The following is a 19,556-nucleotide window of genomic DNA, read 5'->3' on the forward strand; positions in this document are numbered from 1 at the left end:
GATCACGCTACTGCACTCCAGCCTGGGTGACAAAGTAAGACCCTGTCTCAAAAAAAAAAAAAAAAAAATGAGAAAGAGGTGGAATGAAAGAAAGCTGTAGGCACAAGATAATTTAAAACACTCAAAGGCAATAGAAAGACATCTAACATGGAGACATGGAGACAGTAACACTATCCTGGCTGTTTCTACATTGTCCAATGAGGGGACTTTCTAACTTCCTAACAGAGCTCCTCCTCTGATCTATTTCCACTGGACAGTGCTTTCCGTACTTTGGGTCTCTACGTACTACAGACTTTGTCTGATTCTGCAGACAATGGAAAATCATCAAGTATGTTCATCAACTGGAAAGTAAAATTACTTTGGGACAGTTAGGGTCCCTGAAGGCCGTAACAGTCCTTCACAAATTTGTACTGATGTCTATCTACAGCATTATTTTTTGCTGTTCCTTCCTTTATTCCAGCCACACACAAGGACTTCGTGCTTGCTCTCTGCCTTCCTGGAATGCTCTTCCTTTCTACACATAACTAACTCCTACTCATGTTTCCATTTCTAAGTTACAAGCGTCTCAGCTATGTGAGGGCTTTTACATAATTCAGTCACTCGGGGAAGAAGTCTTTTGTATCATTTCAGGTCACACTACCCATATTGCTGCCTCTTGGTGACAACCTCATGGCTAACATACACAATGTGACTGAATTCATTTTTCTGGGACTTTCTCCCAGTCAAAAGGCGCAGAGAGTTTGCTTTGTGATGTTTCTGTTCTTGTACACAGCAATCGTGCTGGGGAATTTCCTCATTGTGCTCACTGTCATGACCAGCAGAAGTCTTGGTTCCCCAATGTACTTCTTCCTCAGCTACCTCGCCTTCGTGGAGATCTGCTACTCCTCTGTTACAGCCCCCAAACTCATCTTGGATCTGCTGGCTGAAAGGAAAGCCATATCTTGGTGGGGCTGCATGGCCCAGCTTTTCTTCATGCACTTCTTTGGTGGCGCTGAGATATTCCTGCTCACTGTGATGGCCTATGACCGCTATGTGGCCATCTGCAAGCCCCTCAGCTATACCACTATCATGAACCGTCAGGTGTGTGCTGTCCTTGTAGGAACAGCGTGGGTGGGAGGCTTTGTGCATTCCTTTGCCCAAATCCTTCTCGTCTTCCACTTGCCCTTCTGTGGCCCCAATGTGATCAATCACTATTTCTGTGACCTGCTTCCCCTTCTCAAACTTGCCTGCTCTGACACCTTCCTCATTGGTCTGCTGATTGTTGCCAATGGGGGGACCTTGTCTGTGATCAGTCTGGGAGTCCTCTTAGCATCCTACTTGGTCATATTGCTCCACCTGAGGGCCTGGAGCTCGGAGGGGCGGCGCAAAGCTCTCTCCACCTGTGGGTCTCATGTCACCGTGGTTAGCCTGTTCTTTGGGCCCTGCATCTTCATCTATCTGAGGCCTTCTACCACGCTGCCTGTAGACAAGGTGTTGGCTGTGTTCTACACGGTGATAACCCCGCTCCTGAACCCTGTCATCTACTCCCTGAGAAATGCTGAAATGAAGAAGGCCATGAAGAGGCTGTGGATTCGGACACTAAGACTCCATGAGAAGTAGAGGCTGAGACGTGGTATTGATGCTTGGGTTCAGAACAATTGCTGAGTCCAAACTGAAGGTGCAGAATAGGTTGAAGGGAAAGTTCACAGGACTTGTTAGTTCCAGATTATTCTGCCCGGCCTCCCTCTTTTAAAAAAAGTTTGGATAATATTTCCTTTTGTGCATGTACTAATTTTTTTACCACCATAAATAACACTGTAGTAAATATTCTTGAATAGACATCTTTAATCATCCTTCTGGTTTTCTTTTAGGCTTATTTCCTGGAGTGAATTTAGTGTTAAGAGTGTAAAGACCTTTTGTGCAAGGTGTTACATTGTTTCAACTACCTTGTGAAAGTACTCTTGACAGAGCAGAATTCTGTCATTAAACACTTTTTTTTTTTGGATAAGAAATATGATTTTACATTGTCTTAAAGTATCTTTCCTCAGGATACCTAGGAGTATGAATTACAAAGAGAAAAATGTAACTTTATAGTCCCTCTCCTCTAAACAATTCCCCAAAGTTAACATCACGAGAAATGAGACCCATTGATGCCATGCGCCTCTTGATATGGTGCACTGGAGAGGCACACAGTATCATTATTATGCTATTCTTACCAAAAATACATAAACTGAGTCTAATCATAAAAAAACACAAGGAGAGCCCAAAGAACATTCTGCAAAACTACTGTCCTTCACTCTTCAAATGTGTAAAGATAAAGAAGGAAGAATTACTCCAGATTAAAGATAGACGATGAGTAAAGGCAACATGTGATCCTCGATTGGATCTTGGGTATTAGATAAAGGACATTTGTGGGACAAAACTCTGTAGATGAGATAATAAAGTTACATGAATGTTAATTTCCTGATTTTGATCATTGTACTGTGTTTGTCTCAGAGAATGTTCTTGGATTTAGGAATTGCTTATTGAGATATCTAGAGATAGAGGGACAGCATGTTGGCAGCTTTCAAAACATTTCAGAAAAATTATCATTTTTATTGTATGTCTTTAAGATGAGCAACTTGCTGTTTTGATTTACATATACTATACACAGTGAAATTATTAGTCAGTCAAGCAAATTAACATGCCTATTACTTTCCAGCGTTTGCTTTTTTTCGTGGTAAAAGTACCTAAAATCTACTCAGCAGATTTCCAGCATATAATACCATATTATGTACTATGGTCCTTATGTTGCATATTAGATCTCTAGACTTATTCTACATAACTACAGGTTTTCATCCTTTGACCTACTTGTCCACACTTCCATTGTATCAGAAAAAATTCTACCCATCTGTTTGTCTGCATATTTATTGATAGAATGAAGGATAAAGCAAATATGGGAAAATACCAATATTTGGGAAATCTGGATTAAGGGAAATCAGGAATTCTTTGTTCTTTATTGGAACTTTTTTGTAAGTCAAATCATTTTATAATAAAAAGTTAATAGTGGGGGAGGAGTGAGAGATGAGAAATTATTTAATGGTTACCATATACACTATTCCGGTGATGGCTACACTAAAAAACTAGACTTCCCCACTATGCAATATATCCATGTAACAAAACAACTTACATACCCCCTAAATCTATAAAAATAAAAATAAAGATTTTAAATTAGAAAGACATCTTACTGTTAATTTGCCCTTTTAATTTTTTGTGAGGATGAATGTTTTCATGTTTAATTGGTTTTGGGCCTGATTTACAAAGTTGTCAATGTTTAAAAGCTTTACATTTCTTTACAGTAAAATCTATCAGTTTAAAATTTTATATTTTATTTTTTACCTTTTATTTTTACTTGACACATAATAATTATACATATTTGTGAGATACAGAGTGATATTGTGACACATGCATACAATGTAAAATGATTCAGATAGTTTTCTTAAAAAATGATTTATTCCATTGTTTTTGTGTTTAGATTATCCTACACCGTTGATTAGAGACATTATTTTCTTTGAAAAATTACTTAAATTTTTGATTTACTTTTGTACAAAGGTAGTCTTCATCAAGTTTTAAAAATAAAATGAAAAGATACACAAGTGAAAAGTTTCATTTCAATCCTTTCCCCATTCCTATTTCTCTTTTGGTTTTCTTAGTTTCCTGTATTTTTTTCCAGAGTTTCTTTCTTTTTCTTTTATTTTTTTTTGGAGACAGAGTCTTGTCTTGTTTCCCAGGCTGGAGTGCAGTGGCACAATCTCAGCTCACAGAACCCTCTGCTTCCCAGGTTCAAGTGATTCTCCTACCTCAGCCTCCTGAGTAGTTGGGACTACATGCACGAGCCACCACACCCAGCTACCTTTTGTATTCTTAGTAGAGATGGGATTTCACTGTGTTGGCCAGGGTCATCTTGAGCTCCTGGCCTCATGTAATCCGCCCCTCTTGGTCTCCCAAAGTGCTGGGATTACAGGCCTGAGCCACTGTGCCCAGCCTCTTTCAGAGAGTTTCTTTAAGCAAATACAAGTATAATATGTACATTCTCATTTATTTCTGCCTTTTACACGTGTGATAGCATTCTTTATTCTTTCTAAAAAAATGTGATACATGTGCAGGTTTGTTACATAGGTACATGTGTGCCATGGTGGTTTGCTGCACCTATTGACCTGCCCTCTGAGTTCCTTCCCCTCAGCCCCCAACTCCTTAACAGGCCCTGGTGTGTGTTGTTTCCCTCTCTGTGTCCATGTGTTCTCATTGTTCAACTCCCACTTATTAGTGAGAACATATGGTGTTCGCATACCATTAGTTTCTTAGGTAGTCTTCTACGGGTGGGTATTTGGATTGTTTTCCAATAGTGTTGCAGCAAATAATCTTAATTTAAATATGTACAACTAATCTGTAAGATATATTTTCAGAAATAAAACTGCTGGAACAAATGTATGTTTTTCAAAGTTGGAGATTTCACATGTCCTGATTTTAAAATATATTACAAAGCTATAGTAATTAAAACAGTTTAGTATTGGCATAAAGACAGACATAGACTAATGGAATAGAATAGAGAGCCCAGACACAAATCCACATATCTATAATCTACTTTTTTTTTTTGACAAGCATGTGAAGAATAAACTATGAGGAAAGAACAGTCTCTTCAATAAATGGCATTAGGAAAACAATATCCACATACAGAAGAATGAAATTAGACCCTTATCTCACTCTATACACAAAATCAACTCAAAATGATTTAAATATTTAAATGTAGAACCTGATACTATAACACTCCTAAAAGAAAGCGTAGGAAACTTAGGGGAAAAGCTTCGTGATGTTGAGTTTTGTAATGATTTCATGGGTTTGACACCAAAAGCACAGGCAACAAAAGCAAAATTAAAAAAGCAAGACTACATCAAGCAAAAATGCTGCACAGCAAAAGAAACAATCAACAGAGCAAAAAGACAGCCTAAAGAATGGGAGAAAATATTTGCAAGCCACATATCTGCAAAGGGCTAATCTCTAAGACATAAAAGGAACACATAAAACTCAATAGCAAAACAACCAATAGCCTGATTTAAAAATGGGCTAAGAACTTAAATAGACATTTATCTAGAGAAGATATAAAAATGACCAACAGGTATATGAAAAGATGCTCAATATTATGAATTGTCCAGGAAGTGTGTATTTCTTTGTGATTGGATGGTGATGACCACATTGCCCTTCACAATAGTCATACCAACTTGTACTCTCACCAACAATTTTGTCTTTCCTGCAAAATATATTGTTAAATTTTGGGATTTTGCTAATCTGATAGTTGAAAAATGGGAGCACAGGATAATTTAAATTTCTATTTCTTTTATGTTGAATAATGTTGAAATAATTTTATTTATTTTTTTGTCAGATTCTGACAGATCTTTTCATATTTTTAAGGGCCATTTGTGGTTTTTGTAAACAGTTCTTATTATGTGTTCATATTTGGGTTGTGGTTCTTATTATGTTCTAGGAACTATTTACATATAACAATTAGTCCTTTCCAACATGAATTGTAGATTTTTGTCCTGGTCATTGGTCTTTTGACTTTTTATGATTTTTTTTTCATATAGAAGTCTTTCCTTTCTATGTAAATTATTATTATTTTCCTTTATGGCTTATGGAGTATCCAGAGTCATGTTGTTTCTTATTCTGGAAGTTTTACAGAATGTTTTAATATCTGGTGGGCTAGGCCCTTTTTGTTGCTTTTTGTTGTTGGAAATGGATTTATAATGTTGGGAAAAATCCACACTGAGACAATGGATTACTCAGCTAGGCTAGTTTTACTTCCTGCAGGAAGGGTGCAATTCACCAGTAGTCTTGCCACAAGAGCACACCTGAACAAGGAGACAGGGACATTTACAACTTTCATAACCTGACACAGTTGCCCTACTGCTGTGCCCAGTTTCCATTGGCCAGAATGGGACCTCCCATTCTATGCTTGACCTGATTGGCTAAAAACTTGGAAATTTTCTAAAGATGTAAAGTCAGAGGAGAACAAAGGAAAAGAAGAAGTAACTTGAGGAATGCTTAGAGAAGCAATAACATTTTCAAATAAGGAAAAGGAATAAACTTTGACCTAAGATTTGCCTGGGCTTGTCCAAGCATTTCAGGGCAAACATCCAGGTTAAAGTGTAAGAACTAAGAACACGGGATGCACTTATTTCTTTATTATGACTAATAGCTACTTTAAGATTATTAGCAAAACTTTAAAATAAATTAACCTTTGAAGAAATGGTTCTTTATTCATAATGATCTAAGTGGAAAACTTTGAAGAGGAACCTTTTATTTATTCTCATTTCCTACATTCTTTTTCAAACTTCTCCTGGATATTTTTAAAAATATAAACTTTAAATATACTTTTATTTCTCTTTCTGCCCCCCATATCCTAAAATAACCTATTAATTTGATTGAAATAAATTTATATTTCATGTAAATACTTGCAAATGTATTTAGAAATAATAGACACTATAATGCTGTGAGTCTTCCCATCCAAAACCACGTCTTTCCATTTGTTCATGTCTTTTTTTGTGTTCTTCAGTAGAGTTTTGACATTTTTCTCCCCTACAGGTCATGCACATTTCAAGGGTTGCCTGTCTGTCTATTATAGGAAATTGTTTGACATAGGTATAAAAGCCACTGTTTACATATATTATTTTTTTGCTGCTCATAATACATGTAAATGCCAATAGGCATGCAACTGTCATACAGCAAACTCAGTTAAGCCTCCACTCTTTCCTTTGGCATTCTGATGAATACCTTGCATAAAAGAGTCATTCCAAAATAGTCTGCAGAATTAGCCAATCATCTAGTTGAATTAGGCAACAGAATCACCCATTGAACTCACAGGACCAAATGGAGCTCTTTTTGAAAGGCATCAGGCTGTGAAGCTTGCTAGATTCATTTTGTAACCTTCTTATTATCGAAAATGTAAATATGTATCAAAATAGATGGTATAGTATAAAGAATCTCTTTTACGCATAACACAATTTCAACAGATAACTCATGGCCAAGCTTGTTTTGTTTATATCCCCATCTACCTCCTCCCAATTTATAGTCCTCAGCGTCTCTTGCTTCCATCTTTGTGACCATGAGTACCCAATGTTTAGCTCCCACTTATAAGTGAGAACATAATGTATTTGGTTTTCTGTTCCTGCATTAATTTGTTTAGGATAAAGATCTTCAGCTGTATCCATGTTGCTGCAAAGAACACAATTTTGTTCTTTGCTATGGCTGCAGAGTATTCTATGATGTATGTGCACCACATTTTCTTTGTCCATTCCACCATGGATGAGCGTCTAGGTTGATTTCATGTCTTTGCTATTGTGAATAGCCCTGCAATGAACATACGAGTACGTGTGTCTTTCTGGTGAACAATATATTACCCTTTGAGTATATGCCCAATGGTGGGATTGTTGGATTGAATGACAGTTCTGTTTTAAGTTATTTGAGAAATCTCCAAACTGCTTTCCACAGTGGTTGAACTGATTTACATTCCCACCAGCAGTGTATAAATGTTGCCTTTTCTCTGCAGCCTCCCCAGCATCTATTATTTTTTGATAACCATTCTGACTGCTGTAAGATGATATCTCATTGTGGTTTTGATTTGCATTTCTCTAATTATTAGTGATGTTGAACATTTTTTCATATGTTTGTTGGCTGCCTGTGTGTCTCCTTTTGAGGAGTGTTTGTTCCTGCCCTTGGCCCACTTTTTAGTGGGGCTGTTTGTTTTTTGCTTGTTGATTTGTTAAAGTCCCTTATGGTAAAAGGTAGGAATCCTATTTTATTCTTCTGCATATAGCTAGCCAGCTTTCCCAGCACCATTTATTGAATAGGGGATTCTTTCCCCATTGCTTGTTTTTGTCAACTTTGTCAAAGATCAGATGGCTGTAAGCATAAGGTTTTATTTCTGATCTCTCTATTCTATTCCATTGGTTGGTCTATGTGTCTGTTTTGTACCAGTACCATGCTGTTTTGGTTACTGTAGGCTTTTAGTATAGGTTGAAATCAGGTAATGTGATGCCTCCTGCTTTGCTCACTTTGCTTAGGATTCCTTTGGCTATTCAGGATTCTTTTGGGCTACATGATAAAATAAATATACATTTTTTCACTAAATCTGTGAAAAATGACATTGGTAGTTTGATAGGAATAGCATTAAGGCTGTAGATTACTTTGGGGAGTATGGCCATATTAAGGATACTGATTCTTACAGTTCATGAGCATGGACTCTTACCCCTTTTATTTGTGTGATCTTGGATTTTTTTCAGCAGTGTTTCGTAATTCTCCTTGTAGATATCTTTCACCCAGTTGGTTAGAGGTCTTCCTAGATTTTTTATTTTTTGGTGGCAATTGTGAATGGGATTGTCTTCTTGCTTTGGCTCTCTGCTTGTGTGTTGTTGGTATGTAGAAATGTTACTGATTTTTGTGAATTGATTTTGTATCCTGAAACTACAGAAGTTGTTAATCAGTTCTAGGAGCCTTTTGGTGGAGTCTTTAGGGTTTTCTAGGTATAGAATCATATCATAAGCAAAGAGAATTTGACTTCTTCTTTTCCTTTGTGGATGCCTTTTATTTATTTCTTTTGCCTGATGGTTCTGGCTAGAACTTCTAGTACTATGTTAAATAGGAGAGGTGAGGTGAGAGTGAGTATTCTTGTCTTGTTCCAGTTCTGAAGGGGAATGAATCCCCCTTTTGCACATTCAGAATGATGTGAGCTGTGGATTTGTCATACCTGGCTCTTATTATTTTGTGGGATGTTCTTTGATGCCCAGTTTGTTGAAGGTTTTATTGTGAAGAGATGCTGGATTTTATAGAAAGCTTTTCCTGTGTCTATTGAGATGATCATATGGCTTTTGTTTTTATTTCTTTTTATGTGGCAAAACACATTTATTGATTGGTATATATTGAACCAACCTTGCATCCTATGAACAAAACCTACTACATTGTGATGAATTAACTTTTTGATACGCTTCTGGATTCAGTTTGCTAGTAGTTTGATGAGGATTTTTGCGTCTAAGTGCATCAGGAATATTGGCTTGTAATGTTCTTTTTTCATTGTGTTTTTGCCAGATTTTGGTATCAGGGTAATGTTGGCTTCATAAATATTCTGTTTCCTTTTTCTGCTTTTCTTAGTTGGGAAATTACTTATTATTTTAGTTTTTCTTTAGGTCTATTCTAGAGTTGAAAAATTTATCCTCAACTTATAAAAGTCTAGTGTTGATTAGTACTTTAGCTTCTCTGTGATTAGCTTACAGTTCACTAATTTTCTTTAGTCATGTCAAATGTGCTATTGAAACAATTCACTGAGATCTCAATTTTAAATATTGTATCTTTAATTTCTGGAATTTATATTTAGTCATCTTATACAGATTTCAGTTCTGTTTTGAAATTTTCAAACTGATCATTGAAGTATTTTTTTCCAAGAAAATAAGTATATTTTCTGAACTCTTGTCTTAGTAGTATACTTTTGCTTTTATTCAAGAATTTCATGCTCAATGAAATTTTTCATATGCAAAACCAAAGTAAGTTAATCTTATTTCCTTCTTTGTGTATTCCTCTGAGATCATTCTTGATTAAAAACGTTTTCTAGAAAAATAAAAGAAGACTGAAAATATACAATTTGCATATGGTATAAGATATTATGTGGATTTTTCTGAAACTGATGTTGGAAATATAATTTTATAAAAAGCTTTTTGAAAGCAATTTGACATTATCTAAATGAAAAATGCTTACATCCTTTGAACTAGCGTGCCACTTGTGAAACTGTATCCTAGAAATCTATTTGTACATGTGAATCAGAATTTTCAATGTACTAATGATTGTAATAATAGACATCTAGAAACACCCTAAATGTCTATATATTTAAGAGCTGTTAAATAAATGTTTACATGCATACATCTGAAATACCATACATAACTAAAAAACTATTAAGCAAATTCATACATGCTGCTTTGGAAGACCACCAAGATATATTCTTAAATGAAAATAATAAAAATATACCAGGGAGCTGATAACTCTGGATAGCACATTCATGTGCATGTGTGCGCGCATGTGTGTGTGTGTGTCTGTAGGAGAGAGAGGGTAAATACACCCTTTTAAAGCTATTTGTGCATAATAATTCACAAGGGTTTATAGACACACAGAATATTTCATTTTCAGTAAGGACAAAAAAATTCTTATACTGCAGGCTATGACATTCTAAAACAAGGAGATATGAATAAAATGAACACCTACAGTATTCACTAATACTGGGGTAAATTACATTTACTTCCAGCATTTGTCCCTGCCTGAAAAGATCTACTTGTGGCACTGTCCCTACCAAGGATAATGTGCTGCCACGAATCTCCCCCATCGCTCTCGATTGTCTCCTATTTTTATTCAAGTTAGTTTCCAGATTTTGAACAATCTTAGATGTAGAGAGAAAGGTGCTGATAGCAGGAGGGGACAGGTAAAATATTGGCTGTTTAAAAATCAGTATGGCCTCATTACCTATTGTTTGAGGTTTATAGCACAGGCTCTGGAGTCAGACTCTCTACTTTTAAATTATAACTCTGTCACTTGGCAAGTGTGATCATCAGACAGTTTCTTACTAGTTTATGCCTCAGTTTTCTTACCTACATAATGGGATAATGTGAGTACTCATTTCATAGTGTCATTTGAGAATCACATAAAGTTTCACCTAAAATGTTTAGCAGAGTATTTTAATAGGAAGATGAGAAAGGCTGTGGCTATGACAGCAGCCAATGCTATTTCATTTGAAACTGATGAGTTGGGATGTTATTACTGTAATATGTAAAAGGACCTAACACAGATTTCTTTAAATAGGAGAATACCCTGGGATTTAAAAAAATAGAACTTGAGTTTTAATAGTGTTTCAGGAGGGATATGGAGAAAAGGATGAGGCCACACTCACACCCCTGTTTCATGCTTTGTTTAGCCAAGGGCACAGAACTTTCAAGAAGTAGCATGGCTGCGTAGAGCAGAAGCAGATGGGAGTGGGGAAACCTTGTTCAACTTTCCACTGGCTTGTTTGCTTCCTAAAAAGACATCAGCTGCCGGTCACAGATTCTGAGTGGGCAAGTACTGGAACACCTTGTCATTCGGCCCGACTGGGCAATTTATTAGTTTCATAGGTTTGAACCATTCTCTTAACTCTTATGAGCCTCAGCTACCTAATCTGTCAAATAGGAATACTACTTACTCCAATAGAGTGTTACTTTCACTGTATGTGAGACATTGGAAAATTTGAAAGATATAATAATGCCCAACACAAATGTAATGTGCTGTTGCTTAGCAAACTATGTCTAGCAGTTGACACAGTCAACTTGAGTCTTTCTGAAACCCCTGCATGTAAAAACCATGTGTTGAGAATATGTCATGAAATGCTTAGAACTTTAAGAACAAGCAGTTGGATGACTCTTATAGTAGGAGTTAGGAGAGAGCTGGTTTAACCAAGCTGCAAGTACAAGTAATTTTTTCTCTTTGGCTATTTTCCCATCTTTAAAGTGAATGAATTGGACATAATGAATTTGAGGGGGCTAGTCATGAGGGAAGAAGTAGAAGTTCATCTGTGTAAGAGTGTACGTGTATGTGCATGTGTGAGAGTGTGTGTGTGTGTGTGTGTGTGAGAGAGAGAGAGAGAGAGAAAGAGAGAGAGAGAGAGACAGAAAGAGGGAGAAAGAGAGAGAACGAATACATGCCTTTAAAGCTATTTGTGCACAATAATTCACAAAGGTTTATAGACACATAGACTAGTTCATTTTCAGTAAGGACAAAAGAATTCTTATACTGTAGGCCATGACATTCTAAAACAAGGTGATATGCATAAAATGAACATCTACAATATTCACTAATACTGGCATAAATTACATGTCTAGTATGCTGTGATTCAAGTGACATGTCCAGCATTTACGCATGAAGTGGTCCAGGTCCACTTGGTTAGAGTCTTCCTGGCATTCACCAACATCATTGGTCCAATGATGCACGAGGGCAGAAGAAGTTGCCAAGGGCCCCTTGAGTGTATCTGTGGTGGGGACGGGGGTGAAGGGATGTTAGATTCTCCTCTGTCACTTACTTGAGAATAGAGAGGGAAACCCATGGGGGCCAGAATATGAGGGGGCTAATCATGAAGAAGGAAGTAGAAGCCCCTGGTTTATAATTGGATTAATGAGAGATCGGTTCCCTAACCTCTGAATGAAGCTGTTGGGAAATGACTTTTGCTCTTCTCAGAAACTCCCCAGAGGGAGGGTGCTAGAAAAGTTCAGAGAATTCAGTTCTCTGACTCAACTTTCCATTTCATATATCTTAAATGCTTCGGGCTTCTAAGTCCAGCAAACCTTTCCCTCAATTCTCCTTTTAGTGGGTTTTAGGGCAGACTGACCCTGTTCTATTCCCCTACAACTTTCTTAGCAAGAAAGTCATTAAGGGCTGGACTTGGCACATGGAGGGCTGGCATCAATGGCACGTGGTGAATCCTTAGGGGGAGGATCAGCATTTAGCAGTAGCTTTTAGGGGAGGAAAGATTCCAAGTCAGTTACATTTATTGAGCCCTTACCATGGATGGGAAGACCTTCAGGTGGGGTCTTTCAGACACATCGGTGCCTTCTGTTGTCACTTTTGCTTCGACATGGTTTCATCCATGGTGAACCTTCTTAGATTTGCTCACTCTTTCAGCTGATGAGGCAGACCTTAGATACCATCTTGTTAAAGCCTTACCTGTCTAGTTAAAGGACAGGGTGACAAAGTTACTTTATAGTTTGGCTTAGAGCAGATGTTATAGTCATTCTAACCAGAGCCACTGGTAAAATGGCCAACAAGGAATAGTTTGCAAAATTAGTTTTCTGTATCAACAGCTGAATTAGGTATTTTTCACTAATATTCTTTTGATAAATTCAATATTCTTGTGATAAATAAGATGCTTTCACATCTGGCCTTCTATGGGAGAAAAAAAGTATTAGCCTATCTGAGCCTGAATGGAGATTAGCCTATATAGAAATCTAAAATTTGTTGAGAAGCAATCTTGAACCAAAATCTCCAAGTTTTAGACTAGTGAACACTAACACACTATTTAGATTTCTTTGATGTCTTTGTCTTTAGACTTTGTTGGTGAAATAAAAGTCTTTCTTGGGATGACTTGGTGTAAGTGAATTAGTCTTCTGACTACAAAAAAAATCTAGAAGATAAGTTAAGAATCAAGACAACAAACAACATTCAAGGTAAGTTCATTCACCTAATCTTCAGTGCAGCATGCTCGGAATTAGTCTCAAAAAGAGGAGCGTATTTTATTCAGATTAGATACCCTCCCTGCATGTACTTTAACCTCTGGGCTGTTTATAGGACACCTCTGGTGTTACCTTGGCTTAAAAATAGATGTAGTAGCAGATGGAGGATTCAGAGATCACTCTAAAACCACTTCTTAATATCTACTATATTCTCAGCTGTGTGCAAGGTGCTATAGAGGATGTAACAGACACTTAACTAGCCTTTAGAAGCTTACGTCTTCACTGAGAGACCTGACGGAGCTAGTACATGAACTAGATAGAGAATAATTGGTAAGAAAGTCTTAGAGCTTAGATCTCAAGTCCCAAAAGCAGATATTGCAAAGACTTCTTTCCCTGGATGCCCAGTTTGGCTGGCTCATGAAACATTCTCTCCTCTCCAGTGCCTCTAAGCTCCGCGCAGGCTGCCTTGGAAGAAATTACACCAAGTAGATAACTGAAGTTAGATCACATTTTTTGTTTCTCCTAAAAGTTCTATTTGTACTTTTTAAAATTTAAGTTAATTTTAAGTTCTGGGATACATGTGCAGGATGTACAGGTTTATTACACAGGTAAATGTGTGCCATTGCGGTTTGCTGCAACTATTAACCCGTCAAAGACCTAGAACCAGAAATACCATTTGATCCAGCAATCCCATTACTGGGTATATATCCAAATGAATAGAAATCATTTTGTTATAAAGATACATGCATGCCTATGTTAATTGCAGCACTATTCACAATAGCAAAGACATGGAATCAACCCAAATGCCCAATGCCCATCAATGATAGACTGGATTAAAAAAATGTGGGACATATACGCCATGGAATACTGTGTAGCTATAAAAAGAAATGAGATCATGTTCTTTGCAGGGACATGGATGGAGCTGGAAGCCATCATCTTCGGCAAACTAACACAAGAACAGAAAACCAAACACTGCATGTTCTCACTTATAAGTGGGAGCTGAACAATAAGGACCACATTTTTGTCAATTTTCTTTCTTAGTGCCTTTTTTTAAAAAATTTAAATATTTTACTCTTCCACTTGGCTTTGCATTTGTCATAAACATGATTCTCTTTCCTGTCCATGATATTACTGCATTCTGGAAGCTGGATTTGGGTGAGCACCAGGTGGAAGAGTCAACGGATTTGATGATCTTTAAAGCAAGCCTTGACTGGGAAGCTGAGATACCTAGTTCTAGTTCAGGCTGTGCACCAACCAGCCGTGTGACTCTGGGCCCCAGATTCATCTTCTGTAACATGAAGAATCCATCAGCCTCCTTCCAAATTTGATGGCTTATGATTATTCTGTAGAGGAAACTAGGAAGGACAGAGTCCTCTGCATCTGACTTCTCTCTGATAGGATATTTTTGGAGACAAGTGTTGGAAAAGGCCAGTCAGACCAATCTTACTTTTCAAAACCTTATCGTACATGAGGTTCTATGACAGAAAAAGTGAAATAAGCAACCACAAAGTAGGGACCGTATTCATTTTAAATATTTAAAAATTGGAGGGGGGAGGGGAATAGAAAAATATTTAAAAATTTTCACAGAAGTTATTTACTGAGGTCAGGCCCTCCTTAAGATTCTGTGTTCATCCCCATTTTAGGTTTTCTTAACTGTGAACCCTGGAAATGTCCATTTAATGAGCTGTCCGATTAGAACAGAGACTTATGTTTCAGGGTCTCTTCCTTAGGCCCTGCCAATTAAAAAGTCAGTACTGGTCGGGCGTGGTGGCTCATGCCTGTAATCTCAGCACTTTGAGAGACCTCAGGTGGATCACCAGAGGTCGGGAGTTTGAGACCAGCCTGACCAACATGGAAAAACCCCGTCTCTACTAAAAATAATAAAAAAAAAAAATTAACCCACTGTGGTGGCACATGCCTGTAATCCCTCAGCTACTTGGAAGCTGAGGCAGGAGAATCGCTTGAACCTGAAAGGTGGAGGTTGCGGTGAGCCTAGATTGCGCCATTGCACTGCAGCCTGGGCAGCAAGAGTAAAAATCCATCTAAAAAAAAAAAAAAAAAAAACCCTCAGTATTAAAGTATTCTAGACATCACAGGCAAAATGTCACTACCACTGTCGGTGGTTTACAAATCTACTGACCTCTTTGTGAAATGATCTCTCAAAGGTTTTTCATTTCCATGCAGAGGTTCAATACATTTTAATTTCCTTTTAAAAATTCTACTCTAAATCCATTCGCTGTTTAGCTTTTTAAGACGATTTGATGATTATATTGTATATATATCTTGTTCTGTTAACCTTTAATAGCCTCGGATTAAAAATACAACAACTCATCTTTTAAAATAAGAAGACTAAACTGGTTCCTACAAATCCTCTGAGAGGACCTCTCATTGACACCCCAAACCAGAAGGAGTGTGAGAAACAGAGAACATTGGCTTTCAAGCCAAATTTTACAGAAATATTCACCTAGTGATAGAGTCATTGTTCCCGTGAGGATGCAACCTGCCCATGTAAGATTCCTGCCTTCTGCATAAACCTTCTGTGTGTGAAAGATTGGTATGTGGTGGAAGGATCAGCTGGCTACACAGAAGGGCATGGTGGGGAGTGAAAGGGAGGCCACAATAATGAGGGGATGGCATTATGGCTGTTTTGTGGATCAGGAAACTGGGGCTCAGAGAGGTTTCATCACTTGTCCCAGGCCACATAGCTCCTCATTGAACCAAGGTCTGTATTTTCAAAATGTTAATGCTTCTACCATATCTCTGACTTCCGCAGAGTACCTTATAATGCTTCATCATATCAATCTTGCCTTATATTATCACATGGAACAAGTTTTCTACACTTGAGTGCTAACTTTTCTCAACCCCAGCCTCAAATCTGTGTAGCTAACCAGGTTTCCTAACAGGCATAAGGAAGAAACTGGGAAGTGGAAAGGAAAATCACAAAGCTTCAAACACTGTCCTTGGAGGAGGGTATGGAGAAGAGGAAATTTTTGAGGAGGTAACAAGTCAGAGGCATTTCAACAATTGGTTAATTAAATTGGGGTAAAATAACAACATCTACCATCTTAACCATTTTTAAGTGTACAGCTCAGTAGCATTAAAATACATTCACAAGGCTGGGTGCGGTGGCCCACGCCTGTAATCCCAGCACTTTGGGAGGCCGAGGCAGGCGGATCACCTGAGGTCAGAAGTTCAAGACCAGTCTGGCCAACATGGTGAAATGCTGTCTCTATAAAAATAAAAATAAAAAACCAAAACAACAAAAACAAAAAAAAAATTAAAAAAAAGAAAGGAAAATAAAATACATTCACAGAGTTGTGCAGCCATCACCACCTTTCGTCTCTAGAACGCCTTCCATTGCCCCAAACGGAAACTCTACCATGAAACACTAACTCCATGTTCTTCCCCCCCTCCCCTCCCAGTCCCTGGCAACCACCATTCTCCTACTTTCTGTCTCTGTGAATTTAACTACTCTGGGCACTCTATATGCTGTATGAATGGACTTGTACAGTATTTTCATTTCTGTGACTAACTTAGCGTGTCACCTAGCATATTCAGTCCCATTTTATAATGTAGCTGACTGTTCTAAGGGCTTGTTGTAGATGCTTAACCCTGAGACCCTTTAATCAGAACCCTGGGACATTACAATTCTGCAGAAGCAGAAGTAGATGTCAGGCATACTTTAGACATAAGAGATGTAGTGAAAGCATGTACGTTTTGAGAAACACAGATCTGGGCTCAAATAAAAGCTGTATGGCTTTGGGCAAGTGACTAAACCTCTCTGAGTCTCAGTTTTTTCTTGTCTGTAAAATGCCCTCTGATTTTTCTTGTGAGCATTCCGTCAGCACATGCTAGATCAGCAAAAACACTTCAAGGCAGCATCGCTACAAAATCGAGGCCTCTGTTGGGAATAACATCAAGCGGTTGATATTTGCTGTTTTGTTCACTTGTCTCAGAACATGTTTTGGGGAAAACCAAGGGAGAGAACAAACTTAAGAGGAAGCAGAATGATGACAGCCCTCCAGGTCTGGGAAGGATATTTCTTTTTTTTTTTTTTTTTTTTTTATCTTAAAATGGTTTATTAATTTTTTTTTTTTTTTTTTTTGATCTTAAAATGGTTTATTAATTTTATTAATATTTCTAATGACTCAGGAGAGTTCTTTGATTTCTCTGATTCCAGGCTGTCAGCTCCTGTGCTTTAAAATACGGCTGCTACAAACAATGTGACTGAAATCATTCTCTTGGGGTTTTCCCAGAACTGGAATGAGCAGAGGGTCATTTCTGTGGTGTTTCTTCTCATGTACATAGCCATTGTGCTGGGCAATGGCCTCATTGTGGTGACCATCCTGGCCAGCAAAGGGCTCATCTCTCCCGTGTATTTCTTCCTCAGCCACTTATCCTCTGTGGAGATCTGTTACTGCTCTGTCATGGCCCCCAAGCTTATCTTCGACTCTTTTATCAAGAGGAAAGTTATTTCTCTCAAGGGCTGCATCACACAGATATTTTTCCTCCATTTCTTTGGCGGCACTGAGGTCTTCCTCTTGATGGTGATGGCCTATGATCACTACGTGGCCATCTGCAAGCCGTTGTGCTACACTGCCACCATGAACCAGTGGATGCGTGGCTTCCTGCTGGCAGTAGCATGGGGTGGGGGCCTGCTGCATTCTGCTGGGCAAACCTTCCTCATTTTCCAGCTCCCTTTGTGTGGCCCCAACATCAACCACTACTTCTGTGACGTCCACCCAGTGCTGAAGCTGGCCTGCGTGGACACCTTCCTCATTAGCCTGCTGATCCTCACCAATGGCGGCTCCATCTCTGTGGTCAGCTTCTCAGTACTGATGGCTTCCTACCTGATCATCCTGCACTCCCTGAGGAGCCACAGCTCGGAGGGGCGGCAAAGGGCCCTCTCCACCTGTGCCTCTCATGTCGCAGTTGTGGGCCTGTTCTTCATACCTTGCTTCTTTGTCTACGTGAGGCCCTGTGTCACCCTCCCTGCGGATAAGATAGTCACCATGTTTTACACAGTGGCCACACCTCTCTTAAACCCTGTCGTTTACTCCTTCAGGAATGCGGAAGTGAGAAACACCATGAGGAGTCTCATGGGGAGAAAAGTAATTTGGGAAGAGAAGTAGATGATTTAGTTAGGGAAAATAAGAGAGGAGGGGAAATGGGGGCACCTAAGATCTCACTCTGTGTCTACCTTGCCCAGTGGAGTGAGTGGCCTTGGGCCAGTCACCTTTTTCTATGAAGTTTCAGTTTCCTCATCTTATAGGATTGGATAAGATTGAAGGGGTGTCTAGGATGGAGAAAGAGGGGTCTTCTAGTGCTGTGCTTCCAAATCTGACAGAGGCTTCAAGACAGATTGGCTGATGTAGAGAGAATAAACTCTTCCAGAAAACCCGGTCATTCTGGGAATGGTGAAGAGGGAGGTGGGGATTGAGAACGGCTGTCTCAGGGAGCAGTGGTCACCATGTCCTTCCAGTTCGAACATTCACATGATTGGAAAGTCTCTTGAATTGACACACTGAGGTTTTGCTGAGAGGGGTTTGGAAAGGCAAGCTGACTGAGAAGGGTGTAGTCCTGAGAATGACGTTGACTCTTGTCAAGGGATTAATATGAGCTCATGCTAGCATTAGACTCAGGGTTCTCAAGATTCCAGAAGAACCACAGGGAGCTGTTAAGCAAATTGAAAGCACTGCATGATAATGTCCACTTTGTAGGTACAGGTTTTATTTTCCATGTTTTATCAACATTTTGATTCCTATTATAAAAATCTCTCCTGTTCACACTTGTTTCCCCTTCACCTCCCTGTTTTCCCTCCTTCTGTCTCTTATTGTTTAACCTTTTCATTGGGATTACAGGCATGAGCTACTGTGCCTGATCTTATTTTATTTTTTCTTTGAGATAAGGTCTTGCCCTGTTGCCCAGGCTGGAGTTCAGTGGCATGATCCTGGTTCACTGTAACCTCTACCTCTCAGATTCAAGTGATTCTTGTGCCTCAGCCTCCCAAGTAGCTGTGACTACAGGCGTGTACCACCATGTCTGGCTCATTTTTGTATTTTTAGTAGAGAGGGGGTTTCGCCATGTTGGCCAAGCTGGCTTAGAACTTCTGAGCTCAAGTGAGCTTCCCAAAGTGTTGGGCTCACAGGCGTGAGCCACTGCCCCTGGTCTAGAACTTATATTATTCCTACATTATTCTGAGAATTCTAGATGCCCAGGCTTTTTACCAGTATGGGAAGTGATCTCCAGAGATACCTTCCTGGTTCTCTCATTTCCAATCTTTGCTCATATCCACATCAAGTGATATTC

At 38.6% G+C, this 19,556-nt stretch overlaps 2 protein-coding genes across 2 annotated transcripts; both read left to right on the forward strand.

Annotated features, from left to right (window-relative positions):
* The first annotated feature begins 540 nt into the window (after nucleotides 1-540).
* OR4X2 (olfactory receptor family 4 subfamily X member 2) lies at nucleotides 541-1,809 on the forward strand. Its single transcript, XM_003920075.4, has one exon. The coding sequence runs from the start codon at nucleotides 670-672 to the stop codon at nucleotides 1,597-1,599; it is 930 nt and encodes a 309-aa protein (XP_003920124.1). The 5' UTR covers nucleotides 541-669; the 3' UTR covers nucleotides 1,600-1,809.
* A 15,640-nt stretch (nucleotides 1,810-17,449) lies between these two features.
* Nucleotides 17,450-18,379, forward strand: OR4X1 (olfactory receptor family 4 subfamily X member 1; the record flags this gene model as incomplete). Its single annotated transcript, XM_003920429.3, has 1 exon — nucleotides 17,450-18,379. A coding segment is annotated over one exon (930 nt), but the record flags the coding sequence as incomplete, so codon positions are not given.
* Between the last annotated feature and the right edge of the window lie 1,177 nt (nucleotides 18,380-19,556).

This window comes from Saimiri boliviensis, chromosome 6, assembly GCF_048565385.1.
Source record: "Saimiri boliviensis isolate mSaiBol1 chromosome 6, mSaiBol1.pri, whole genome shotgun sequence".
Taxonomy (NCBI): domain Eukaryota; kingdom Metazoa; phylum Chordata; class Mammalia; order Primates; family Cebidae; genus Saimiri; species Saimiri boliviensis.

Bases quoted from the DNA above. Each gene is read 5' to 3' on its own strand.
- OR4X2 (XM_003920075.4), top strand. From the start codon at position 670: ATGGCTAACATACACAATGTGACTGAATTCATTTTTCTGGGACTTTCT.